Source organism: Phyllostomus hastatus, unplaced genomic scaffold, assembly GCF_019186645.2.
Source record: "Phyllostomus hastatus isolate PE091 unplaced genomic scaffold, TTU_PhHast_1.1 phas_scaffold_78, whole genome shotgun sequence".
NCBI lineage: Eukaryota > Metazoa > Chordata > Mammalia > Chiroptera > Phyllostomidae > Phyllostomus > Phyllostomus hastatus.
The window spans coordinates 70,657,716-70,684,954 of record NW_025334041.1 but is presented as its reverse complement, the minus strand read 5'-3'; the positions used below and the strand labels follow the sequence as shown (position 1 = coordinate 70,684,954).

The window sequence follows — 27,239 nt, the reverse complement described above, 5'->3', positions numbered from 1 at the left end:
GTCCTGCTTGTAAGTTGTGGAGGCAGTGGGGCCTGCCTCCCACCTCAGTTTACCTAGAGAGCAGCCCCCACCCCTGCACCCCCCTCTCCGGACACAGGAACTAGTTAGTGGGGCCTCTGGGCTCCCAGGAGAACAGCCTCATCCTGAGAAAACTCCCAGCAGGCTGAACAGAATCAAGATACATAAAGCAGCAAATCTCTGGGGGCAACACTTAAGTGTGACCTTGGACGGGTCCACAAGGACATCAAGTATTGACAGAGCTCCTACAAGCCACATGTTCCTCCTCCCCACACTGAGATGCCACACAAAAATCAGAGGACATGCCAAGGTTTGGGGGCAAAGGAATAGGACATTTAGGATCTGACTTTTTTATATAGGACATTTTGGTTGCACCACAGTGTGGGAACTGCCATTTACCCTGTAGATTCCATATTGGATTGTCCCATCCTCTGCACAGCAGCTGCTGTGTGTCTTCCAGACCTTCTGGCTGGAGGGACATCGGGCCCCGTGTGGACGACCTCACCACCGGTCAGAGGAAAAGTCACCCAGCTCTAAAGACACCTGACTCCTAACAGTAACTACGGACTTCGAGAATGTGATGGGAGTGCTGGGAAGGAAAAGCCCCTCTGCTGGTCAGTCTGCAGAGGAAAAACTGACCAGGGAAGGTGGCAGCAGGGAAACATCTCAGGTCCAACCCCAATCTGGGGAGTTTTCAGGTTGTGAGTCAGTCCTTCCCTTTGAATTTTCTTCCATGGAAAGGATGAAAATTCTGGGTTCACAAAAGAGCCAAACTCCATCCCCAGTAACCACCTCAGAGAACCAGAGAGATCAGTGGATGTGACGTGGGGAGGAAGAGCCCACTCGCCGACCTGCCTGCATCTGGTGACCCTTGACCACAGCCCCCCCGCAGTGGACATTCTCACCCCGCCCTGAACAGCTACGCACCCATCTGGGCCGGGTGCTGACAGCGGCTCCCGGTCCTTCCCGGAGGACAAAGGCACGTGTACTGGTTGACTCCTTCTAAACACGTCCCACCATTTTGACAAGGCTGGCTGGAGCATTCGCTGATATCTAGGAATAGAAATAATTTTCAAACAAGAGTGACTGAGTTCTGACTCTAAAACAGACAAAACACAAAGATGGGTGAACATTCTTTACAAGGCAGTTGGACTCCAGTGCTCCGCCTCCCCTCTCTGCCCCTAACACTGCCCCAATGCAGAAGCTAAGCTGCAGCCCACCCTCCATTCAGCAAGCCACGTGGCCTGGCCAACCTGAAGCTCTCAACCTGAAGCCCATCGCCTGCCCCTGTCAGCCAGCACGCAGATAGAAGCTTTCAGACAGGAACTAAGAGGAGTTTTAAGGGAGCTGAGGGGGGGATGGCCCGTGGATTGTACAGAGATGGGGAAATGCATTCTTTCCAGTCCCTCCAAGAAGCCCTCCTATGGGACCAGAGTTCTCCTGACCTTTGGCCTCTCCTTAATGTTGGAAAAGGAAACTATTCCTTGCTCATCTATACAACAGTCCTGTGGAAAAGCTATATAGAGAGAGATACATATTTAAAAGTTTAATAGGTTTTTCTCTGTGTGGTACTTTTTCTTATTTATGCTTTTTTGTCCTCTCGCATTTTTCCACAATGGACATTTATAAATTTTCTAAATAAGAAAACAATGATCTTTTGAAACCCTCAGGCCCCATCCACATTTTGTGAACTCCTTAAGCCCAGCTTTGGTGGCAGCATTCCGGCACCAGAGGCAGGTCTGTGGGCCCACCGAGCAGACCATGAACTCTGGGGAAGACGAGTCAGAAACTTGTCCTGAGTTGTACCAGAGCATCCCTTCCCACTGTGTCCATCGAGAGGAAGGAAAGGTCTTTGCTCCTGATGAGAACAGGAGCCTCATGTGGACGGTTGGCGTCCTCATGACTGGGGTGTCTTGTAATCTAGAATATGGTTTGCACTCCTCATAGAAGGACCCAGACCATGAGATCCTGCTTGTACTGGGAGGAGCCATCTCAACTTCTCAGAAACCTCAGCCTGGCTGTGCTGCCCCCACAGGCTCTGGGTTCAGACGACCCGACTCCAGGGACGTGACTGGAACTGCACTGCACACAAAGCCACAGGGCTCAGAGCTCCTGTTTCCACCCTGTTGTCCAGCTCCCATCCTTTCTCACCAGCAAAGCCTGCAAGCTGCAGACCACGAGGCCATGATGTTGTGGGCACGAAGCCAGGGCGTGAACACTAGTGTCTTTCAGTCTGGCCCCAGCGGGACCAGCACCACAGTCTGTCTCTGGCCTGGCCTCCAGCAGAAGCATGGAGCCTGGCTGCACCTGGACAATGGGGTGCAGGTGGGGTGGGGGCTGTGCCCAGGTGTCCCAGGCCCTCCTCCTCGGGGTCTCATGGCCCAAGGTTTTCATTTATAGATGGGGCCACACAGACTCTTATCTTCATCCACGCTTGGAGGCGGGCCATGGCCAGGGGCCCAGTCCCGGTGCCCACTGATGTCCTGACTGAAGTCCAGCTGTCACCACATCGCATCTGTCTCAGGCAGTGGCACTCAGTTACATGCATGGTGACTTCAGAGCTATGAAGAGGGGCTGGAGGAGCTGTGGAGAGGCCGGGAGGCGAAAGCCCAGTGTTGGCTCTGTGGACGTGCTTGCTGCTCAGTGAGCACGTACGGGCTCAGTGGTTCGCATGCGTGATCTGATTTCTTGTCCCCTTACTTCCAATTCTTTCCCGCATTTCTGTCATCTGGTTCCAAACTTTCCAGTTCTCCCATCACCTCACTTCTGAGGTTTAGTAATTTTTCATTATGCCATCCTATCATAGTTTTTATCTTTTTAAAATTTCTGGCTGCTTGTTTGGAAATATTAGTTATAGCTCCCTGGCATTTCTTCACCATCTGTAGACCTTATTGTCTATTTTCCTATTACAGTGTGCACAGGATTTGACGAGTCCTTTCCCATTACTCAGGTGCTGCAGAAGTAAGTTTCCTGTGGACCTTTTCTGACTCCCGAACCACAGATGTCATGGTTATGTTGTTTTCGGCGTGGGTCACCCTGCTCAGCTCTGCCCTTTTCAACTCCCCCCCCATCTTCTCTGGACCACCTCTTTCATTTGCCTGATTTTCCTTGTAGGGCTCAATTTGGATTCTCCTCCCATAGAGTCTCCACAATATTGAGGCTTGTCCTGAGCGCCCTGAGAGTTCCGAGGGGCTGAACTGCTCAAGAAACAGAGATGGCCTATCGGAAAGATGAGCCCACACCTGAGGAAATTGGCCCGGGAAGACCAGCACTGAGATGGAGCCTAATAAAACTATTGAATTTTTTTTTAAGAAAAGAAAAAGAAAAAATTAGGCCCTGGCCAGGTAGCTCAGTTGGTTGGAGCATTTCCTAATACACCAAGGTTGCAGGTTCAATCCCAGGTTGGGGCACATACAAGAATCAACCAATGAATGCACAAATAAGTGAAACAACAAATCAAATTGATGTTTCTCTCTCTTTTTGCCTTTCTCTGTCTCTCAAATCAATAAACACAAAAGAAAGAAAAAGAAAATATCCTTTGGCATCCAGGCAGAAAGTCTCCTTAGTCATGATGGCAAGAACAATACCAATTAAAACAGAAGATACAGAGGAATGTATTGAAGATACTCAAGGAAAAAAATGAGACAGGTGTTTTATACCCAATCAAGATGACACCCAGTGGTAAAGTTACACTTTTTTGAAAGTTGTTGGATTGCCCTTAGGATCTTCTTGAGGAGCTGACTGAGGAAATGTCCCCATGAAGGTGGTGGATATCACCAAGGTGTATCGGGGACTACCCAGCAGAAGTCTATAGTGCTGTCTTGCCTGAATGAAACAAACTCTCACCTGAGTCTGGTCAAGCCTCTGGAGTTCGCTCCCAGTTTATAAGGATACAGAGCAAAGGCACAAACTCCCAGTTACAAGATAAGCAAGTCCCAGGAGTAATTCACAAATGACTGTAGGATGTATAGGAAAGGGGTTAAGAGAGTAACTCCTAAGAGCTCTCATCAGCAGGAAAAAAACCTCCTTTTCTTTGTATCTCCATCCGGTGATGGGAATCTCTCAGGATCAAGGGGAAGTCCAGGTACTGGCACCGCCCCCGGTGGTCTGCCTGTCACGCAGCTTGTATCTCCCGACTGGTCTGCAAGCTGGTGGTACCTGTAACCACCCTTCAAACCCTTTTTTGCCAGGAGAGGGGAAACAAAGTCCAGACCCATGAATGTAGTGCTGCTTGTCCTGCACCTCCCAGCCAACCCACGCCCCTCTGGAGAGACGGCACATTTTCTGATGCTCCTGTATATTTGCAAGTTACTTGTACATTCCAATGCTGCTCTTCCAAACCTACTTGTTCATGTAATACCCGAATTCTCTCTTCAATTCCTGGGCTAAAATCATGGATGTTCTGCCCCAGCAGATGTCCTATGAAGCCTGCCCTGAGAATGACTGGTATGCGTGAAGTTTTGACCATAAATTTTTGAAAAGCCAAAATGTAATGTGTGCCAGGTCTGATTTACCTCAACATCAAGAAAGCACTGTTTTCAAGTCCAACAGAGAGAAGAGAAGCCTTTCATGCCTCGCTCTCACCCAGCGGTCTCCCCTGGAGCCAGTCTACACCAAGTCCCAAAACAGTCACAAAGGACACCTGAGGAATTTCTTCAAGCCCTCTGGTCACCAACAGCCTCGCAAACAAACTGCAGCCCCAGAACGAATTAGCCACGAGGAGCATTTCTGTGCAGTGTCTCCTCATGTCCGCCCCACAACCACAGAAGGCATCTTGCCCCAGCATCTGTAAGAGCAGAGTGAGATGTTGAGGAACAGACTGCAGGGTCAGACTGTCTGGGTGTGAATCAGCTCAGCCTGCCCCTCAGCGCTGTGGCCTTGGACATGATCCTTCTGTGCCTCAATTTCCCCATACACAAAACAAGACTAAATTGTTGGGGGGATTTAGGGTGCTCCTGCAGATGGAGCTGAGTCATCAGACATGGTGGCTGCTGCCCTGCGGTTCAGGAGTGGTGGGGGGAATCAGGCAGAAATTGTTCCAAAGGATGACCCGTTCTCCCTAGTGAGGCCTTGCAGGGCTGCAATGGGCCCAGCCCCCGGGGCGGGTTAGGAGGGACCAACCTCTGCAGCGGGGCTGCTCCCCTGTCCAGGTGCCGTTGGGAAGGCACACCACGCTGCTAGGCCCAACCAGCTGGAACCCAGGGTCGCAGGTAAAATGGACTTCGTGATCCACTAAGTACTTGCTTCCAAACTTTCTGCCATCTGGAGGGGCATTCAGAGCAGGGCAGGAAACTATAAGGAGAAAAGGAAGGACCACAGAAATTTAGGCAGCACTCTCAGCGACCAGGCTTCTCGTCCTCTGGTGCCTCTCTGTGGAGGGCCTACTCCAGATTACACGCCAGGCTGGACATTTTAAGTCATGTCATGTCTCAGTAAATCCGCAGAGCATGCTTGTCATGGATAACTGCCCACTCCGTGAAAGATGAGGAGACCATGGCTTAGGGACACTGGGTGCTGTTTGTAGGCCTCACCACGCAGAGAGGTCAGAGTGGGACTCCCCACAGCTGTGCTAACTCCACACAGCTGTGCTCCCCACTCTCGGAGCTTCAGGCTGGGTTCAGCCCCACACATAGGCCTTGGCTTCTACTCTTCTCTCTGCCTGGAATGTTCTTTCCCCAGAAAGTCCCATCTCTGGCTCTTTCCCACTCACATGGGTCTCCACCTGAATGTAAGCCCCTCCCAGACTGTTCTCTGCCCACCACAATTTGCGAAACCTCCCAGGGCACCTGTTATTCTGTGAGCTCCCTTTGTTTCTTTCCTGGATTTGTGACCACTGGAAGCATCTTATCACCATGTTTGTTTCCACATCTGTTGCCAGTTTCCACATCTGTCTCCAGGATGCAACTCAAGGGGGGACTATGCCTGGCCTATGTCCCTGCTGCTTGCCCAGTCCAGTTCAGCGCCTACCCCATAGTGAGCACCCCATAAATGGTCCTTGAACCCCTGAGTAAGTGAAAAAGTATCTATTGTGTTCTAACTATGTGCCAGGCACTTGGGCTAATCAGTGAACAAAACAGACAAATCCCTGCTCTCAGAAGCTCTTTCTAGCAATGGAGAGGCCATAGATAACCGAGATCCAAGTGCAAAGGGCAGAGTGAGGTAAGAGGTGATAAGTGTCACATGGAAAACAGAGCAGGGAACAGTGTTGGGCTGCACAGTGAGGGTGAGGTCCTGAGTGAGGGGCCAGGGGAGGCCTCACTGGAGCCAAGAGGGGAAGATGGTGGAGACATAACCACGCAGAACCCAGGAGGACAGAGGGGACAAGCCAGTGCCTGGCAGGTCTGAGGAATGTAAGGGGGACCAATGTCAAGGGGGAAAGGACTGCAGTCTCTTTGGGGTGGAAAATCTTTAAAACGGTCAGAAAAGGGAAACCACCCGCTGGAGTAATCCACAGGTAAACCATACCTGCACAGATAGAACAGTCCCTGGCACACAGCTGGTGCTCAACAAATGTTAGTTCAAGTAAAGAATGGATAAACATAATTTCAAATCAATTTGCAGCCCTGGCCAGTGTGGCTCACTTGGTTGGAGCATCATCCCATAAACTGAAAGGTCACAGGTTCGATTCCTGGTCAGAGTGCATGACCAGGTTGAGAGTTCCGTCCCCACTTGGGGCAAGGACCAGAGGCAACACTAGTTTGTCTCTCATATCGATGTTTCTCTCCCTCCTTTTCCTTCTCTCTAAAATGAATAAGCATGTCCTTGAGTAAAATTAATTAACTAATTAATTCTTTAAAAATGTAAAAATCAATTTGCAGTCACTTCCCAAGTGGGAACCAAAACCACCTGTCCAGTAGACAGTGCGCCCCGTGGACAGTGCGCCCCACGGCTGGTTCATGTCACTGCAAACACATCCCAGTGAGTCTGCGGGCCACAGAGAAGCCCCCTGCACCTTATTGCAGTGAGGTCGACGTACACAGAATGAGATCAGCGAGAGCTACTCTGGCGATGGGAAGTGAATGAAACGTTCCCAGGAAAGAAAAGCTGGGAAAGCAGCAGGAGATAATTAGCAGAGAAGCCAGAAACGGAAGGCCTGGGATTCTGCTGAACTAGAAATTATTCTTCCCGACTCTCAGAAAATGCCCTTTAAAAAAAAAGCAAAAGCTAATTTCCCACTACCTGCAGTTTGATCTGGGGTGAGCTTCTGGCTCCCGTGACCCAGGTGCGGTCACCCCACCCTGTGGTGGGGGTCCCAACAGCTGCCGGCCCCCATGTCCAACACACGGGACAGACAGAATGAATGGTGGCATTTTTTTTAAAAAAGAGAATTGACCGCCTAAAAATTTCTTCAAGGAAGAAAGACCCTGAATCTGAGGACAAGAAGGTTAGTGATTTAACAATATACCTTTCTCTCTGTATTACTCAACGGAGGCCTCTAATACAGGCCAGTGGGATTTTTTAAAAACACTTTATTCATTTATTTTTGGGGAGAGGGGACGGGAGGGAGAAAGAGAAGGAGAGAAACATTGATGTGGGAGAGAAACATCGATCAGTTGCCTCTCACATGCACACCTACCAGGGACCTGGCCCGCCACCCGGGCATGTGCCCTGACCAGGAACCCAACGGGCAACCTTTTGGTTTGCAGGACAACACACCAGTCAGGGCCAGGTGGTGGTTTCACAAACTATCTGCTGCAGGTTCTTCTTTGAAACCCCCAGCTACGGCAGGCAGCTCTGGTCCCATGAAAACAGATAGGATCTGTGGAGTTGGGCCTGCAGCAGGAGAAGAAGTCACTAGATCTGGGACCTGCTACTGCTAACTCACTTCTTTTGGCCTTGGTTTCCCATCTGTAGGAGAAAGGGTAGGCGCCCTAGCTTGCTTCCTGGTGTCTGGCCGTGCTGAGCCCCCCAAGGAGCCCACGTTGCCTGGAAGAGTTAAGGGGCCTGGCCAACAGTCTGGCTGTGCGCCTGGGATGCTGAGGAAACCAGGAGTTGACTTGGGGCTGTTGAGACTCTGGATTGGACACCATCATCTCTGAAAATGTGTGAAATCCAGCACCTTCCCTGGGAAACATCATCTCATACAACCAAGAAGGTCCTTGATAATTCATATCAAGTGAGTGAATGATGTCAGATACAACATAGGCTCCTGCCTCCCCACCCCCAACCTGAGACCCCATCAACCCGAGAAGAGACCAGAGGAAATCCCGCCACCCACTTCTCGGTCTTGGCAATGCGAAAGCTGTTACTGGGACAAGCAAGAGATCACCCCAGCGTCGATCAGAGCCACTCACTGTAACCTCGCCAGGCAGTCAGACGTGTGCTCAGCCCCGCCCCACTGGTGCGAGTGGGAGACCCCTGTTGGAGGACTAGTCTTCATGCCTGCAAAAACTGCAGCCAGCATTGGTTCATGGATGGTACCAGGTGTGCCACCCTGGTGTAGCCGGTAGTGATGGGGACATTGCATGTGTTCAGGGAGGGCATGTGTGGGAACTCTCTGTGCTTGCCACTCTGTTTTCCTGTGCACTTAACAGTCTTCTAAAAGTTACTGTTCAATTTTAAAACTTCACACTGGAGGCAACTGGAATCTCCCTGGGTGGGGACAGGGAAGGGAAAAGTTCTTGCTGTAAAGGTGGTGACTTTTGAGGGTCCTGTGAACATAATATGTAAGCGTGAGTACTGTGAATCCTAGAATGAAAAGCTCTAAGAGGAAACCAGTGACATTCAGACAGGGAGGAGTTCTGCAGGAAGCAGCAAATGAGGCAGGGAGAGGCCTGGGAACCCACTGTAAGACACGGTGAAGAGTGACAGGTGGGGATGGGAGAGAACCCACAGGCGAAGGGCCTAAATATCCTGTGCCCAGTGGTGCCAACTAGGGGACCCACCTGGGGGGCCGTCCAGACCCACTCTGTTCGCAGAGCTCTGCAGCGCGGCCAGCCGGCTCCTCACACTGCGGAGGCCCTCGCTGAAGCGGGTCTCCTGAACCTTCAGCAGCTGCTGCAACTGGCGGATGGCCGTGAGGACCTGCTGCTTGTTGAGGCAGTTCTGGGGACAGAAAGATCACCACCACCACCACCCACTACAGCTGGTTCACTTGCTCTGGGCTTCCAGAAGCCACCCAGAGCCCTGGCCCAAAGGATGATATGAAGGTGGCCTTGTGGGCATTTTTCCGTGCCTAGAGTTCCCACTGGACCAAATGACACCCCAACCACATGTATCACAGCCCCCATTCACCCTTCGATAGAAGAAAAACTCCTATCTTCAGAGCAAAGAGCAAAACTGATGATGCTATGTGATTGGGTGGGTAGACAATGATTTGTACCCAAAGTGCCTTATAATCAGTAGTCTTTACTCCAAGACTTCCCCAGCTCTTCCCTCTAAATTAATGCTCTGAACATGAGCCTCTGTGAACTTTTTCTTTCTTTCTCCCTTGTACTTGTTAAAACCAGGTGGGCAATACAGCCTATAAAACAGGGAAACCAGGAATGCTCCATGGTTCACATACCTTAAAAATGTAACAGGGTAAATAAGAAACTCAATAGAGTTAAAGAAACATTTAACAAAAGTCAACACCCAGCTCTGATAATATTTCAAAAGCTTAAAAAAAAAAGAACAGAATAAGGAGGCTTGCGCTGTTCATGATACAGACTAACTTAAAGCAACATCCAGCATCATTCTTAGTGATAGGAGCTTTAAGGTTCCTAGTCTCAGTTGTCTGCAAGACCTGAGAGGGTGGGGGGAGTGCCGCATAAATACAGTGGGGGGTGATAGGGTTCTCGGCCTTGGGGCTCACCTTGGGGCTGTGCGTTACCTCAGCATGGCCCGGTCTGACCTGACTCATTACCTGCACAGAAAAAGGAAAACATTAAGAAGATGATGATGGTTTTCTGCAGTGAAAGGCTTATGGATCATTTTTCATTTAAATTTTTATATTTAATTTTTTTCTACAATGAGTATTAGTTTTATAATTTGATTTTTTTCTAAAAGGGCATCAGGGTAGCGGGGTGTCACGGGGCCTCTGGCCTGGCCACCAGGGTGGAAACAGAGTCACCACCGCTCTCCCAGGGAGGCTGCCAGGCCGCTGCACCTTGGAGAGTTTGCCAAACAGATGACTCACCAGGCTGATTCAATGGGCACTTTTGACAAAGCTGAATCCCCAGCTGCCCCTGGAACCCGTGAACCCATGGGGAATCCTTGGCTCCATCCACCCTGACCAGGACCTGACGGGGCCTGGCCCTAAGCAGCTGCTGGGAAGAGGAGCTTTGTTTGTCTCCTTCTTCCTCCCCCACGTGTCCTTCCCACTCTGGCCCGGGGCACCCGGCCAGTGGCCTCCTGCGGCCCTACCTAGCCAGCACTGCGCAGCCATCCTATCCTGCCCTGGTTTCCCACACCCACGTCCTCTTCCTCAAAAAAGAGCTGCTTTATAGATGGCTTCATGGCTCTGTGTGATTTACATTTGTGAAGTTCACAATTTACAAAGCTGTTGGCCACCTCGAAGAGTATTACTGGCTGGAGCAACCCCATGAGAAAAGCTTGGGATTGTGTCTGTCACAGGTGAAGACAGAGAGGCTGGACGTCCAACAGCTTTCCCCAGATCATGGGGCTTAGGAGCAGTGGAGCCAGGCTGGGGACCCCGCTGGCTCCCGCCCCTGGCCACCCTAGCTGTCAGAGACTCTCTGTACTGCCTTGTGCCCTATCTCATTTGTTCTCCGCAGGCTCCTGTGTGGTGAGGGGTCTTCTTGATTCATTTGCATTAGGAGTTGGTAACTCGATGGCCCAAGCAAAATACCCCACAGGAGTGAATTTCTAACTCTCGTGCAAATTTCAGGTTGGGTAGTGTGGATGGTGGGGCCAGAAGTGGAGAGGCAGTGAAGGGAAGGAAACATCCCTCCCCAGGCTGAGCTAAGCAAGCACCTGCCTCTCTAGCTGGGAGGGGGCTTCCTGGGCCGGAGCTGCACCGCAGACACAGAAGGACTGTTTTGAAATTGTAGAGAAAAGGTTGGTCCAAGATCTCTGTCGAGAGCACGGGGGTGACATGGGGCCCCAGGAAGTAGAGAAAGAAGGGGAGCATGTGCGAAGGGGAATGGTCCCAGCAGCCAAGCGTGTCTAACCCAGTGCTGCTAGGTCTGGGCACAGCTCTCCTCCGAGTCCAGAGACACTTCACAGAGCCCTTCTTAACACCCGCACTGTGGAAACTGGGCACCAGCTGCTTTCCCCTAAGTGCTCATTAGGGGTGAGACTGGCTTATTCAGTTGTAATGGAAAACCTTCAGACCAAGAACACAAAGGCAGAGGGGGAGAGGGGGAAGCTGTGGGAGGACTTGCTGAGGGCGGGTTGGGAAGCCCTGGCCCTCTCAGGGATGACGCTAACGGAACATGGTGTGATTGAAGAAGATCCTTGTGAGCCTAGAAGTAAATCTACGCACAGATGGTCAACTATTTAGGACAAAGGAGCCAAGAACATACAATGGGGGAAGGAGAGTCTCTTCAACCAGTGGTATTGGGAAAACAGAACAGCCACAGGCAAAAGAACAGAACAAGACCCCTATCCGCACCATACACAGATACCATCTCAAGCTGTATTCAAACTTTGACTGTAAAATGTGAAACCATAAATCTCCTAGAAGGAAACATAGGTAGTAAGCTCCTTAACACCAGTCTTGGTGATGATTTTTTGGATTTCACAGCAAAAGCAAAATAAACAAGTGGGAGCACATCAAGCTAAAAAGCTTTTGCACAACAAAAGAAACCATCAACCAAATGAGAAGGTAGCCTACTGCATGGGAGAAAATAATGATAATATATCAAATAATATATCAGATAATGGATTATTATTCAAAATATATAAATAACTCATACAAGTCAACAGCAAACAATCCTATTTAAAAATGGGCAGAGGATATAAATAGACATTCTCCCAAAGAGGACATACGGATAACCAACAGGTACATGAAAAGGTGTGCAGCATCACTAATGAGGGAGATGCAAATCAAAACCACAGTGAGACATCACCTCACACCTGTCAGAGTGGCTACTGCCAACAAATCAACGAACGAGTGCTGGCGAGGTTGTGCTCCTCTGGTGGGAGTGCAGGCTGGCACGGCCACTAGGGAAAGCAATTCCACTTCCGGGTATTAATCTGAAGAAAATGAAAACACTAATTCAAAAAGATATATGCACTCCTATGTTCACTACAAGCATTGTTTTCAATAGCCAAGACATGGAAACAACCTAAGTGGATGACTGGAAAAAGATGTGATATAGGCAATTCAGCCATAAAAAAGGAAGAAAATCCTGCCCTTTGCAAAAACATGGATAGACCTTGAGGGCGTTATGCTACATGAAGTAAGTCAGATGGAGAAAGATAATACCGTATGATCTCATTTATACATGGAATGTAGAAAAAGAAACTCATGGACACAGGGAATAGACTGGTGGCTGCCGGAGGCTGGAGCTGAGAGGAGGTGAAAGCAGTGGAAGGCGATCAAAAGATAAAAAGCTCTAGTTCTAAAGGTAAGCCCAGGGGACCTAGTGTACACACAGCAGGGTGACTCTAACCTGCAGTGCTGGGCTGTGTATTGGGAAGCTGCTGAGAGAGTGGATCATAAAAGTTCTCATCACAAGACAGACAAATGTGTCACTCTGTGAGTTGGTGGGTATAAACTAGATTTACCGTGGTGATCGTTTCATGATATGTGCACATGTATCGAGTCACTGTTGTACCCCTGAAACTAATCCATGTTATATGGCAAGCAGAACTCAAGCAAAACTGGAAGAAACAAAAAGAAAGTCCCCAAGAGGGGAAAAAGAAAAAAGAAGGAGGATTCTTGTAGTCTTGGAGAGCCAGCCCAGGTGCCAGGGAAATGGAGAGATTTAGTGCCTGGGGACGTGACTTTCGATGAGTCTCCTTGATCCCCAAGTGCTGAGTGGAGCCCTTGGGAGCCATGCTCAGAGTCTGTCACCTGTCCTCAGAGTCGGGTGCAGGTGTGACTGAATGCAACTGCAGAGCCAGGTGACAAGGCTGGAATCCTCAAGACCAAGGCAGGTGCTCAAGAGGTCTGCACCATGGACATAAACAGGGGGCCATGGGGGAGACTGAAGACTTGAGTGCGTCCCCTTCTCACACTAAGCGGCTTTATCATGTCACTTGATCGTAAAACTCCCTGTAAAACATCAAAACAAAAACCAGAGACACCACTGCTAACTTCTGTTCAGTTTTCACTTCTGGATGGCAGACACAGAGAGTCATTGTCACACGCTGGTTAGTCAGCTTTCTCATCGACACTGGGTTGTGGCATCATCTGACACTGAGAAGCAGAGCAGCCTGTGGGACCTCGGCCTCGATTTCGCTTGTTCCCTGTGCTCTTTTCAGCCTGGGGAGCGGGCTCCCTGCCCCCTCCATCTGTCTGCCCACTCACCTTCCCACACTCACCCCACCTCCTGCTCTGAGCCAGGAGAAGCCCTGGCCTAGAACAAACCATTTCTTTCTTTGCAAATGGAACCTTGATGAGGTCAGCCAAGGGACTGCAGGGGCCTCCAAGGCTTGGGGACAGGAAGCAGGATGGCCCCTCAAATGCAGATGTCACCACCTGCATTTCAGCCTGGCCCTGCCATGGCAAAGTGCTGGCTTTGGGTAGTCCCTTCCCACCTCAGGGGCTCAGGCCCCAGCTCTAATCAGCCACAAGCTCCACTCTGGTGGAGCTTCAGGAGCTGACCTCCCCCTCGAACAAAGGCTCCTGACTGCTGTGACTGGGTGAAGGTCAAGTCCACACCCAGGAAGGAAGGCCTGTCCCAGAGGCCGAGGAGGCCCATGTCGGAGCCCCACCTCCACACACCTCTCGCAGGGTCCTCGAGGGGCCCTCATTTTTAACTTGTTTTTCGCTTCAGATGGTGGAAGTTTCCATCTCTTCAAAACCTGGTTGCATACCTGGCTTACATCACAGATGATAAGTAATGTAAAGTAGTCTCTATTTCTTTGAATTAAAACCTTATTTGAAATGGAACCAAGGAAGGACATTCAACGAAATCTTTCCATCTTTGAGGGGAAAAAATCTAGATTTACCATTTCTGTCATCAGACTCTTCAAAGGGATGGCACTTGGTCTAACTGGACGCCAACAGCAGTGTTTGCAGAGAACACCTGAACCACTGAGAGAGGCAGCAATGAGTCACCCCATCCAGCCCTTCCTGCGCCGGGGTGGGGGTGGCAGAGATTGTTGTGGAACACAGGCCAGTGCTGACACCTGGGAGGGAGGGGACTGGTCGTAAGGCTCTTGGGAGCAATGAGGCCACAGAACCCCTCTCCATCTGCCTCGCACCATACCCAGGGAAAGTCGTGTCCACCGCCCCCCAGTGCTTTCTCTCACAGCACCTACTGTGATGGATCTAATGGAGAGGCCACCAGCTCACGAGACTCCCCTTTCTCTGGGCCTGGCCAGCACTCAGTGCAGGTGGACCTGCAGAGCCACTTCACACCCAAGACCCTACCTGTGGGCCCAGGGGTGGTTGAGACAGTCACCCCTGGATGTGTGTTGCCACACCCCAACTTGCCCTGTCACCATGCTGGAACTTGGTGGGCCTGACCCCCTCCCCCCATCCCATCCAGGCCTCCTGGACTTCTGGGCTCAATTTATACATAAGTTTAAGACATAGACAGAGTCTGCTCTCAAGGCACAGAAGGGAGTGGGTGAAGCTCCAGGGATGCGTGGGCTGCACGGGGTGAAAGTCCTGAGGCTTTTGTTCTCACATGACCTGGCTCCATGGTCTCCTCACAGTGAGTGTTGGAACAGTGACTCTTTCCAAGAACCACCCTGGTGACAGTAGAGCTCCATGACCCCTGAAGCGGCCACAGGCGACCCCTCAAACCTGGAGGGGCCATCTCCAGGGCTGGTTTCCCGAGCCACAACTATGCGTCATGTCAGCATTTCGCTAACGGGAACACAGCTGTTTTGCTACCTTTGGGCTGTGAGAGGGCCGAGCGCACTTGCCAAGTGTGTGCCTGCTAGCCAAGGCTCTCGGCCCTCGGCATCTGAGTCATGCCGAATCTGCACGTGGTTTTCTCCAGAAGTTATTTTCATTTTAGACCAAGTCGGAGGTGGGTCATAACTCCCTCGACTTCTCCCATCCCAGCGACCTCTGCCCGGCACCTACGTGGAGGAGGAGAGAAAGTGGGTGCTCCTGGGGGAAGGCCCTGTGGGCCTCAGGGTTCTCCAGAGAAACAGAACCGATAGGATATGTGTGGCGCACCCTTACATCTGAGACAGGCAGGATGAGAGGCAGAGAGATTTGTTCTGAGGACCTGGCACTCGAGACTGTGGGGGCTGCGAGTCCAATCTGCAGGGTGGGCGGCAGGCTGGAGACCTGGGGAGAGTGGAGGCTGCAGCTCGAGTGCAAGGCGTGTGGAGGAGAGTTCCTGCCTTCTTGGGATGTCGGTCTTTTGGACGAGACCCACGCGCATCATGGAGGGCAACCTGCTACACGATTTAATGCTAATCATGTCTAAAAATATCTTCACAGCGACTCCTAGATTGGTGTTTGACTCGCTGTCTGGGTGTACGGCCCAGCTGAGTGGACACATGAAGTAACTGTCTCCTTCAGCCAGAGCCTCCCTCTAGGGCCCGGGCCCCGGGTGTTCAGGCATCTTGTTTTTTTACCATCCTGGATGCTCATAATTGCACGCTTACACCCCGAGCCCCCTTCTTGTCTATTTCTTTTAAATGGTCGTGGGAGCTGTGACAGCAATGGGTGCCTAGAGCCAGCACTGTGGCCACGCTTCACACGAGTCACTTGTGAGACACTCACACCAACTGTGGGAGGCGGCACCTTTACTGCACCCGCTGCACAGACGAGGAAGCCAAGGGGCCGCGGCGCCACACTGAAGACTTAAACCCAGTGCACCTTCTCCAGGCCCCGACGAGGCAGGGTGGCAGGGCCCACTTTAGAAGTGTCCTCAGGGACCCCATGAGTCACCTCTACCTGCCTCCTGACTCACTCATTTCACAGCACCCCTTGCTGCTCTCAACGTCCAGCTCTGGTCACCTGTCCCTGGGCCGCTTTGCAGGTCTGAGGGCAGAAAACAAGCTGCAGACAACTCTGAACCCTCACCACCAAGGACAGGCCCAGGGTGCATGCTAGAAGCCCGCACGAACAAGCCAACAAACAGACGATGACGGAGGAGAGCGGGCAGGCAGTAGTGTGTGCCCGGGGCAACCCTACTCAAACTGCCACCCAGTCCCACCCGGTTCTTTCACCTGCCTGCTTCTCAGCTCAGTTCTGTCCAGTTGCCACATTCATCAGAGACTTGGCCTTTTATAGTATCGACGTTATCTGCAGTCAATATCTCCCCTAACGCCCTTCCATTCAGAGACCATGCTCACCAGTGGGAACCAGGATGAGAGGTTCAGAGAAAGCTCCCAGGCTGTTCATGGCCCTCTGAGCCCCCACTGTCCTCCCCATCACTGCCCGATACACACAGACCCTGCCAAGAATGTTCTACTGGTGCTGGTTGTTTTAGGATGTGGCACATGTGTGTGTGTGTCCACATGTGATCCAAGATTTATGTGTGTACTGAAAACTGACATCTGGATTTTGCTGGAAGGCCGGATCTTCTGCGGTCAGCTCTGAGGAGGTGGGGGCGAGAGGGTGGGCAGGGGGAGGGCCTGGTCCTGGCAGGAAGTGTGGGCAAACCCGCAGGAGGGACAGTGAGTGCTGCGCGCTGGGCCTGGTTCCTTATTCTTAGATGAACTAACCTGGGGCTGTGAAGGCGAAATAAAATACGTGGTGCTTTCAGATCTTTCTACTTTCTCTAGAAAAACATCCTCAGTGTTTCTGGGCACAACTGAAACTGTCTTGTCTTGGACTGTGGCATTTCTGTCCCACCTGCTCTCCATGTCCTCACTTTTCCCTTCATAATCTATGAGTTCAGAGGCCAGACAGCATCCGTTCCATGTTAAAAATCCGCCAGTGGCTCCCGCCAGGAGAAATTAGGCACCCTCCTCACCATGGAGCTGACTGTGTACTTGCTGCTACAACAGATCAGCATGAACTTGGCAGCTTATAGCAACACAAAATCATTGTCTCACAGTTCTGTAGGTCAGAAGTCCGACGTGGGTCTCACTGGGCTAAAATCAGAGTAACATTCCCAGGTTTCGTGGGATAAGAACGCAGTTATCTTTGGAGGGGGACACTATTCTGCCTACAGAGCCTTATGTGGTTGAGCCCTGCCATCTACACCTGAGCCCGGGTCCAGCGCCTTCCTCTGTGCGCTGAGCTTTTTATTTGGAACCTTTCTGTTTCTCTACACACCTCAGCAAGCTCATTTCCCCCACCCAGGGCCTTTGCACTGGCGATTTCCCAGAAAATCTGCACCTGGCCCTCGAAAGTCAGGCTCCCATCATTCCACTTCCACTAGAAGTCTGGTTCTCAGAGTCCTGACTTGCCTGTTGAGTACACAGTAGCCTCCCAGCCTCCCTTCAACACAGCACTGTTCCAGTTGTCTGCTTTTGATACTTCTCAGGTTTATGCTTTTCTCTCTCTGCTCGGCAGCTACGGGACAGCAGGACCTGAGTGGGCCTCATCTTCTCTCCCCTGACTTGTACCATGAGCTCATTGTAGACCCGGTTCTCTGAATGACATTCATTTCCTCCTTCATAGGACCCCATGAGAAGGATATGTCTATTATCCCCACGGGTCAGGGCAGGACACTGAGTCACAAGAGGCAGGAACTTGTCCCAGGTCGCTCAGCAGGAGGAGAGGTGCCAGGACAGGGCCAGGCACTGGGCACCATCCCCCCTTGCTGCTCTGCCTTCCAGCCCCAAAACGGTAGGACAGTCTCAGGATGCAGGGGTTGAATGTGTGCATCACCTTCTTAGCTAGACTCCTTCTGGGAGGGTAAAACCTCTAATTATACAATCAGAGAAAAGGCTGAAGTGGGAGGCGTGCAGGTGGTATGCACATGTGTGCAGGTGTTCTCACCTCAGTGTAAATGACTGCCTGGTGTCGTGCCTCTCTACAAGCAGCTGTTCTGTCCTCCCTCTGACACTCTGCCTTGGAGCTCTGGGGCTCTGTCCTTTTCTTCCTATCAGCCAGGAACCATCTGGTCCTCTCAGCTCCCTGGGCAGTGCACTCAGGTGTTGGTCATGCTATCGGACCCAAGTCCCTCCAGCACAGGTCACAGAGCAGAGGGGAGGGGTCCTCCTGGGTGCAGTGCACCCTCTTCTTTGGGAAGGGTCCAGAGGTAACATCATCTCCAGTGAAAAGTGAAACACCAGAGTCAGTGGCCAATCAAACGGCCACAGTGGACCAAGGGTCAACTTGGGGATTCTGGAGTCTCTGGAGTTCCACTGACGTCTGCCCACCCCTCTAGTCCTCTATGTGAACAACTGTGCCACCTTAGCCTTACTGGGACACCCAGCCCCAGGACACGCTCCTTGGGCCTTGTTTCCCCTGGAAGGATTCTGGCAGCCTGACGTTCCCACACATGGTGGACGTAAATCATCACTTCCTTAAGGCGCACATGTTACTTACCGAAATGGGTAAGGTTAGGTAGTGTCCAGTTACCGGTGCTTATTTTCCTTAAGGAAAATGTATATAATGGCCTCATTTTAGGTCCCAGGAAGTTCTGGGAAGTGTGGAAGATGCTGGTGGAGGGTTTGAAAGGATCTAGAAAGTTCTACCACCCAGACAATCTGCCCTGATGTCCCCAGAGCTGCACAACCCATGGAAAGATCAGCAGGAGTCCAGCAGCCCCACCACTGTCCCTATGGGTCAAGGCAGTGACCAGGACAGTCAGGCCTGTCAACAGTAGAGAGATGAACACTCCTCCTACGGCAGCTGGCAGGGCCGCAGCCCTGGGCGGGTGTGTGGAGGGAGGTGCGGTGTCCAAGTGGCGCAGGGGGCAGCCTCACATCACAGACTCAGATGGCTTGGTGGGCCTGGGATCAAGCCTGGTGTCCACAGGATCCTCCAGGGCAAATGGAGGCAGGAGTGCATGGGATCCTGGCTCAAAGACACCAGGCAGACCGGACCAGAGAAACCACAGCTGGCTGCTCTCAGTCCACACCCTTGGCGCTCACTGCCCAAGGCCCAGGGACCAGAAGCTGCCCCGAGTGGCCAAAGAAGCCTTGACTTCACTCTGCGGTCAGGGCCGCCTGTGGCAGGACTTGAGTCCTCTTCCTAAAGGTGCCAGGGAAAGGTGGAGATGGCTGGAGAAAGCCCACCACACGAGCAAGGCCTCCCTCCGCCCATTCTCACTGTGATTTCAGCCTTTCGTCCACACACAGGGGCCTGCAGGGAGTGAATCTCTGGGTCCGTGTGATGGCAGGTTTGCAGAAATAGCCACAGGCCTCCTGCCCCATGCCCACACTACTTGCAAAGAAACTGACCAATTTCCCATTGAGAGGGAAATCTGTTTTCCCACCTCTCAGATCTGGGTTGGCCTTGTGACCTGCTTTGGCCAACAGGATGCAGTGGAAGCAATGCACCAGTCCCAGGATTGGGCCTGTATTAACTGCATTGTCTGGTTTCTGTGTTTGATGTTTTGGCATCTGGGGCCTTGTGGACTCAAACCTGCCAACCGCTAAAGCTATCGGACAACCGAACACCCTCCCTGCCCAGCAGCACACCTTTATTTGCAAAGCAGCTCATCCAGAGCCCATTCCCCCTGCCTCTTCTGCTCTTACACTTGGGAGCCACCAATACCCCATGCCCACCCACTGCAGTCCATTTACCCCAACAGCCCCAGGTCAGGAACCAGAAAACTAGGGCAGCCCCACACTGCAATCCTGCTAAAATTACTCCAACCAGCCAATCATAACCTCATTAGCTCCCTCACCCTGTCTCACCCATTTCTTCCCTCAAAATCCAGTAAAAACTTTCCCAAGTTTCTGTGTGCCCCCTCCTCCTAGGAACTGTGTGCAACAAACTGCCTTTTCAGTGGCAGGCATCTCCTGATCTGCTGACCTCACTGCACCTGGATAAAACTTAAATCTCAGGTCCATTTTAGGAGAGGGTCTCAAAAGCTCTTGTGCATTCTGCTCAGTCTTGGTGTCTGCACCACTGCCAAGTGAAAGCCCAGGCTGGCCTGCTGGAGGGTGAGAGGTCGGTTAGAGCAGAGCCCACATGAACCAGCCCAGACCCACCAGCCCCAGCCAACCTGGTGGCTATGCACAGACCACGAGGAGCCCAGTCCAGACCAGCTGAGGCTGAAGCAGATCAGCAGAACCGCCTGGCGAGCCCAGCTCAAACCAGCCCCATATGCTAACTCCAGACCCAGAGCAGCTCTTCCAAAATCAAAGACAGGCTCCTTGTCTGTTTTGTTTCTAGCACCCAGGCCATTGCAGGCACCAAACAGTGTACTTGTTTTATGAATCACCCCCATTTTTGATCTGGACGGTTCACATGTCCTTGTTGCTTCAGCTCACTGCCACGCGTCGGTGGAACATAGGGCCTTGTGTGCAGGAACGCCCACTGCAGGGGCTGGCAGATCCTCCTGGTGCTGCACCCACAGCAGATACCCTACTCAGTCCTGGTGGCCTCTTGCTGAGCTCTAACATCAACACCCACCTCAACCTAGACGCCAGGCCCCCCCACCCAAATCAGCAGCTAAACCGATGTAGGTAAGCTGACCACACCCTGGTGGGAAGGAACACGCTCAGGCTTTCATTTGTCCAGCTTTCCTGAGCCAGAGCCTGTGTTTTCTAGACATGGCTTCCTCCTTCTTGACTTACATTCTTGTAGTATTAAACATATTCTCAAGAAAATGATGTTTTAATTTGCCATCCGTTCAGCCTTCCCAAATCACTTCCCTGCTGTAAATATCACACTTTTCCTTCCCTGAACCTTTAAAGCAGTCTGCAGAGGCACCACTATCCCCACACTGGAGATGGGGAGGCTGATGTGCCCAAGAGAGTGGCAGCTGAAGCCTCATGTTGGGAGCCAGGCACAGGAAGGAGACAGGGGAGGAAGGCTGCTCCACCCACTGCCCCTTCCGATTTGGTGAAGGGAGAGGGGGTGCTGTGGGGCAGTCAATCCCCATCCCTTAAATTGAGAACAAATGAACTGAAGAAAATCCCATATGCTTCCATGTGCTACAAATATATGAGTGGAAATAAAAATTAAAATACCATTTTTAAAAGATCCAAAAATAAAAGATCCAAAAATAAATTACTTAGGCATAAGTCTAATAAAGTATATTTATGTTGAAACTAAAAAATGCAAATGAAAGAAATCAAAGTTCTAAATAAATGAAAAGACATATTTTGTTCACACTTTGAAAGACTCAATATTGTTTAGATGCCAATTTTCCCCTAATTGTTTGGGAGATTTAATGCAGTCCCCCCCAAAATTCTAATAGGATATTTTTTGTAGATGCAGACAAGCTGATTCTAAACTTTTTTTTTAAAGATTTTATTTATTTATTTTTTAGAGAGGGAGGGGAGGGAGAAAGAGAGAGAGAGAGAAAGAGCAATGTGCGGTTGCTGGGGGCCATGGCCTGCAACCCAGGCATGTGCCCTGACTGGGAATCGAACCTACGACACTTTGGTTTGTAGCCCGAGCTCAATTCACTGAGCTACGCCAGTCAGGGCCTTGATTCTAAACTTTTAATGGAAAGGCAAAGAAACTAGAATAGCCAAAACAATTTTGAAAAATAACAAAATCTACCCAATTTTAAGTCTTCCTATAAAGTTACAGCAATCAAAGTGGAGTGTTACTGGCAGAAATAGATCCATACATGTGTAAGGAGTTGATTTTTGACAAAGTTGCTGAGACTATTCAATGGCAATTCAGCAATCTTTTCAACAAATAGTGTTGAAAACAATTGGAAATTTATATGCAAAAATTAATCTTCAATGTACACCTCAGACTTGCCATCAAAAGCATGATCCATAAAAATAAAAAATGGACCAACTGGACTTCATCAAAACTTAACAGCTTTGTTCTGAGAAAGAAACTTAGACACACTACCAACTGAGAGAAAATACTTGCAATTCACATAGCTGAAAAAGGACTTGTATTTAGAATCCACAAAGAACACTAAAACTTAATAAGAAAGCATTCCATTTTTTAATGGGGCAGAAGGCGTGAGAAGACACTTCACCCAGTGGACTACTCATATGACAGACAAATAAGCACATGAAAAGCTTCCCAAAGCAACTGGTCCTTAGGGGAATGGAAATCAAAGCCACCATGAGATACCTCTACACACCTATGAGAGTGACCTGGGAGCAAACAAAGCAGGCTGTGGTCGGTGCTACTGAGGATGCAGAGTAATCGGGTCTTTACACACAGCTGGTGGGAACATAAAATGACCCAACTAATAGGAAAGACAGTTTGGGAGTTTCTTCCAAAGTTAACACACACTTACCATATGACTCAACAATCCCACTCCTGGATGTTTACTCAAGAGAAATGAATATTTACATTCACACAAAGAGCTGCGTGGGAACGTCCATAGCAGCTCTATTCATAATCACCCAAAACTGGAAATGACACCAGGGGTGTCACTCAGTTCAGCGGGGCACCGATCAACACACTGCGGTGCTCCCACACGGTGGGACACTGCTCAGCAACAGTAGGAAGAGAAAACCCCACATGTACTAGGAACAACTCCGAAGAACTGTAAATGCGCCAGGCTCCATTTGTAAAGCCAGATCAAAGGCTGTGCACTCTTTGATTTGGTTCCTGTGACACTGCAGATGAGACAGACCACAGAGAGGGAAAACAGGTTGGTCTGGGGCTGGTGGGACTGTCCCGTACCGTGACGATGGTGGTGGTGGTGGTTAACACGTAGAGTTCCGTGGTTACAATCACAGAATGTACACCAAACACATTTTTCCCCATTAAACTATAGAAAGCAACATTTCAATTGGGAGGAGCAATCAGGATAATTAACTTCTCACTGATGGTGGAATCTGGAGCCCTGTGACATCTAATCGCAAAGAGAGGCTTTGGGGAGAGGGAAGCCATCTGTAATACCATAGACAACCCCCCTAGTCAAGGAGCATGCTGAGACCCTGAACTCCCTGCTCACCTAGGACAGGGGTTTGTTAAATGTTTTCCTCTTCAGAGTGGGCAGCAGTTTTAAGAAAGGGCTGCCACTCATGGGATCCCCACACTGCTCAACCTCCCCTCTTCCTCCACGACTACCTGCTCTCCATCAGCAGGTCACTTGCAAAGTGACTTAGGACAGATGCACTAATACGAGGAACACAATTGGAAAGCCACAGAGGGCTGCAGGAGCAGACGAGACTGCCCATCCCCATGAGAGCACTGCTGCAGACCCTCACAGAAGCAACCTCCCTGTAACACACATGTGCTCATACGCACGCACAGACACAGCAATGTACACACACACAACCAAGCATCCATACAGACACAAAGACGTGTGCACACAGTCACAGACACCTACAGACACACACGCCATATCTCCCGTGCGCTGTCACCTAATACCATACAGTGAGCACACAGTGGAAACGGAGGCATCCCAGACAGGGCTGTAGGCTGCAGTCGGGCTGTCCCTGGGGCCCTCAGGGTGTGTGTGCCCCACCAGTCTCCTCTGTGGCACGTCATTCTCCAAATACTTGCTGAGTTGAGTTCCCATCCAGTCAACAGGTCTGGCCCGTGGCTCATCCTGCATTCAGGTCGGGTGAACTCCTAGTACACAAGTCACCTCAGGTGCTCATGAATTAAATCCTTTCTCCACTCAAGTTCTTCTGCTCTTGGCCCCTTCCTAGGTCCATAGCTTTTAACTCTTAAAGCTGGAGTTCCCCTGGGTTTCAAGCACCTGCTTGGTTAAAATCACCACAGCCAAGTTTAAAAATAGTGATGCCTAAGCCCCAACCCAGACCAACTGAGTCAGAATCTCTCAGTTAGGCAGGCATCAGGATTTCTAGAATATCCCAGGTGACCAGAGGCTGTCCAGCTGGTCCACTCGGGCCAGCACCAGCAGGACCAAGCTCCATTCATTCCACTGAGCTCCTACTGGGTGCTGGCCCCTGGCCCTGTACTGGGGAAGACAGATAATAACTTGAAATCTATCACAATGAATCACTATAAAACATCACCTGTCATGTGCTGAAGCCCTGCAGAGTCCGATAAGGAAAATACAAGGGTGGGGAGGGGCCTGTTCAGAGTGGGCTTGAGGAAGCAGCTGTGAAGAAGTGCTAATTCTGACAGACACCTGGAAGATGAGGAGGAGCCAAGTGGAGTGTTCCTGAGGCCTTGCTTATGGTTTGCCCCTCAGGCTTCCCCAGACAGCGGCTGGGAGAGACCTCCAACCACACAGGACTTTGGGTGAAGGACAGTCTCACTAGAATTTTTAAACCAGTTTCCGTGGACAATCTCTTCGCCCACTTTCTCCCTCACAAAGCCTAGTGAGGGGGACAGAAGTTCTTGTAGGTAAAGAAGGAAACCTTTAAAGGATAAGGACTTTGAGAAAACCTGGTGGGGATCGGCTAGATCTCCCAGGAACAGTGCCACACCTCTGAGGACGGCTAAGGTCTCACCTGTTTTCCAGGAAACCTGGAGAGACAGAGCCCCCATAAAATCAGACGATGGCAGACAGGACTCTCAGCGTCTCCTTGCACATCCAGTCCACCTACCCCTCCACTGGTTTGGAGACACACTTGTTTGTGCCTCTGGCTCTCGGCTCTGGGCTTGATGTTGTGTTTTGTTTTGCAATCTGCAGAGTGGGTGAGAGGCCCCTGGATGGATCCACTATGGTCCTACGCGAGGCCCCTGCTACCTGGTGGCTGATAGCTTCCCGAGTGCCTGCTGACCACTTCTGCAGTAATGCCACCCAGGTCTGGTCTGAACTGAGTTCTCCCTGCCTGGCCCCTGCACCCGTGGGGCTTCTGGGAAGCCATAGGGGCGCCCACCTGGTTCAGAAATTGAGTGCAGGCAAGAGTGTCTGTGGGAAAGGGGAAAGGCCTGGAGCCCAAGGAGAAAGACTACTTTTACTCCACTCCTTCTGGCTGTGCGACTTGGAGTAAGTCACAGTCTCCCTGGGCCTCAGCTCCCTCGTCTGCAAAATGGGGCGACAGCAGTCACCTGGCCTCACAGCACTGCTCTGGTTGGTGTTTAGCAGAGACTACTCCTCAGTCATTGGGGCACAGTGAGCAGGCTTCACTTCCCTTGGTTACCGGTACTGTCGTGGGCAGTATTTGGGTGTGCTGGCTGCACACCTGCCACACAGATCATGGGGGCGGAGGGGGCGCCTCTGGCCACCAGAGCTCACCGAGGGGTGCTGGCTCTGAGTTCGGCACTTCTACTTCCACCTTTGGAAGACACATTTTTATCTGCAGTCTTTTTTCAAAAATAAATAAATTGAGGTGACATTGGTTAATAACATTATATACGTTTCAGTGTACAGTTCTATAATACATCTTCTGTATATTGCACTGTGTGCATTCTTAATTTTAATCATTGGTTCTCACTGGTTAATATAAAAGTGAATCTGGTCAAATAAACCCTGTGAGACTCCAATGCATACAAATGCAAGGAGGGAAAGTGAACAGCGAGCCCGCGCGGGTGGAAAAGGACACGCAGCCCGAACCCAGCCCCCGAGGGGAAGTACCGAGAACCACGGCGGTGGGATAGATGGAGTTAAAGCAGGGGATGGGAAGTGGAAGGGCGGGGACACTCCGACCCAGCTGGTAACCAACACCTCTCCCGAGGACTCAGGAGAGACCACCGTCTCAAAACCCAGGGAGACCTTCCCCCAACCCGACCCCCGCGGAGCTCCCGCGACCGGGGCGCACGGACTGTGCAGCGAGCAGGGTCCCCAGCGCTACCGGCGGTGCGTCTGGAGGACGGGTGGGGCTGGCACTTCTCTCCGAAAACCCGACCCAGTCCCAAATCGCCCCAAGCCCCCCGCCCACACTTCCAATGGAGAGTAGCCCAGGTCCTGCGCGTCGGCCAGAAGGCGGCGGTGACTGAGCTGGGCACTGACCTGGGCACTGAGCTGCCCCGGGCCGGCGACGAGCAGTAGCAGCAGAAGGAGAGCTCGGGGACCGTGGGGCCGCATCTCGCGGGTCCGGACCTCTCTGCCTGGGACGGAACGACGCTGTCCGACTGATGCCGAGAGGGTCCAGCGGATGCCGAGTGGGTCCACCCGATGCTGAGTGTGTCCAGCCCACAGGGTCAGGGAGGTGGAAGGGCAACTGGCTGCCCGGGAGGGGAGGAGAGGGGAACGCAGTCCGGCCGGTGCGCGTGGCCTGGGGTGCCTGCGGCCACCAGCGTCCATGGTCCAACAGTGGGGGGTGAGGGGGGAGGGAGGCGCCGGCCCCCAGGCCAGGAAGGAGGAGGGGCCACCCGGCCAGGAATGCGCCTGGAGCGAGCCCAGCCCCGGCCCGGGAGGCGGCGCGACGCCAGGACGTGGACGGCCGGCGTCCCCAGGGCCGCCCCCGACCCCGGGGGAAGGCGGCGGGGTCCGCGCATCAGCACTAGGCCGGGGCGCCCACCCATGCAAGGCCTCCTGGCAGGCCCCTTTTCAGCTGGATGCTGACACCCCTCCAGCAGCAAGTGTGACTCCCACCCAGGCCTGCCCACTCCACAGCGTGCACGGACACCGTCCCCCACTGCAGTGTGGCTAGGAGATGGGTTTCACAAACTCTACAGGAGGCAGACTAAGTTCTCCATCCGAGTAGACTAGTGTCCTTTTAAATAATTCTGTTGGGGTCTAGGGACTCCACGCACGGGGACTAGGAATCGACAGCCCGCCACCCTCCAGACGAAGGGGAAGCCGCTTAAAATGGAGGCGAGTTATGGGGACACTGGACGCTTTGCTGCAGCGGGAGGGAAGTAGGGCCGGGCAGGGCAGACGGGAGCAGTCTGAAGTGCCCTGTGCCTGGGGGCTGTGGGAGGAACCAGATGGTCTCCTCCAGCTCCTGGAAAACATTATCTAAGTTCTCACTGGAAAATGTTTTCAGAGGCAACACTGCAGATGGCATGGTGCACACCACATGTGCCAAGCCTCCAATCTAGTCCTTTTCTGCATGTCACTTAGCAGAGCCCTCTTGGGGCTCAGCAGGCTGCAGCCTCCGAGCAGGAGCTGTTTTCCTTGGAAAGCAGAAGGGGTTTGGGAATCCCCTGGGAAGCGTGAGGCAGTGTGCAGGTGGGCACCTGAGTGTTCACTACCCAGAAAATCCCATGGTGCCTCTCTGCCCACCTTCCTGTCAGAGGAAGTGGAGGGGCCCATGTGAGTGCACTTTGCATTCCTGGTGCG

At 51.7% G+C, this 27,239-nt stretch overlaps 1 protein-coding gene across 1 annotated transcript in view; it reads right to left on the bottom strand.

Moving 5' to 3' along the window:
• Window positions 1-26,245, bottom strand: part of FBLN7 (fibulin 7) — a 32,540-nt gene extending 6,295 nt beyond the window's left edge. Inside the window, exons 1-5 of the mRNA XM_045828291.1 lie at window positions 25,965-26,245; window positions 9,812-9,862; window positions 8,904-9,063; window positions 5,140-5,310; window positions 946-1,071 (exon numbers count right to left, since the gene is read on the bottom strand). Coding sequence (XP_045684247.1) covers window positions 946-1,071; window positions 5,140-5,310; window positions 8,904-9,063; window positions 9,812-9,862; window positions 25,965-26,039 — 583 coding nt within the window. The 5' untranslated portion in view covers window positions 26,040-26,245. The remainder of the gene's footprint in view (window positions 1-945; window positions 1,072-5,139; window positions 5,311-8,903; window positions 9,064-9,811; window positions 9,863-25,964) is intronic.
• Window positions 26,246-27,239: the final 994 nt, after the last annotated feature.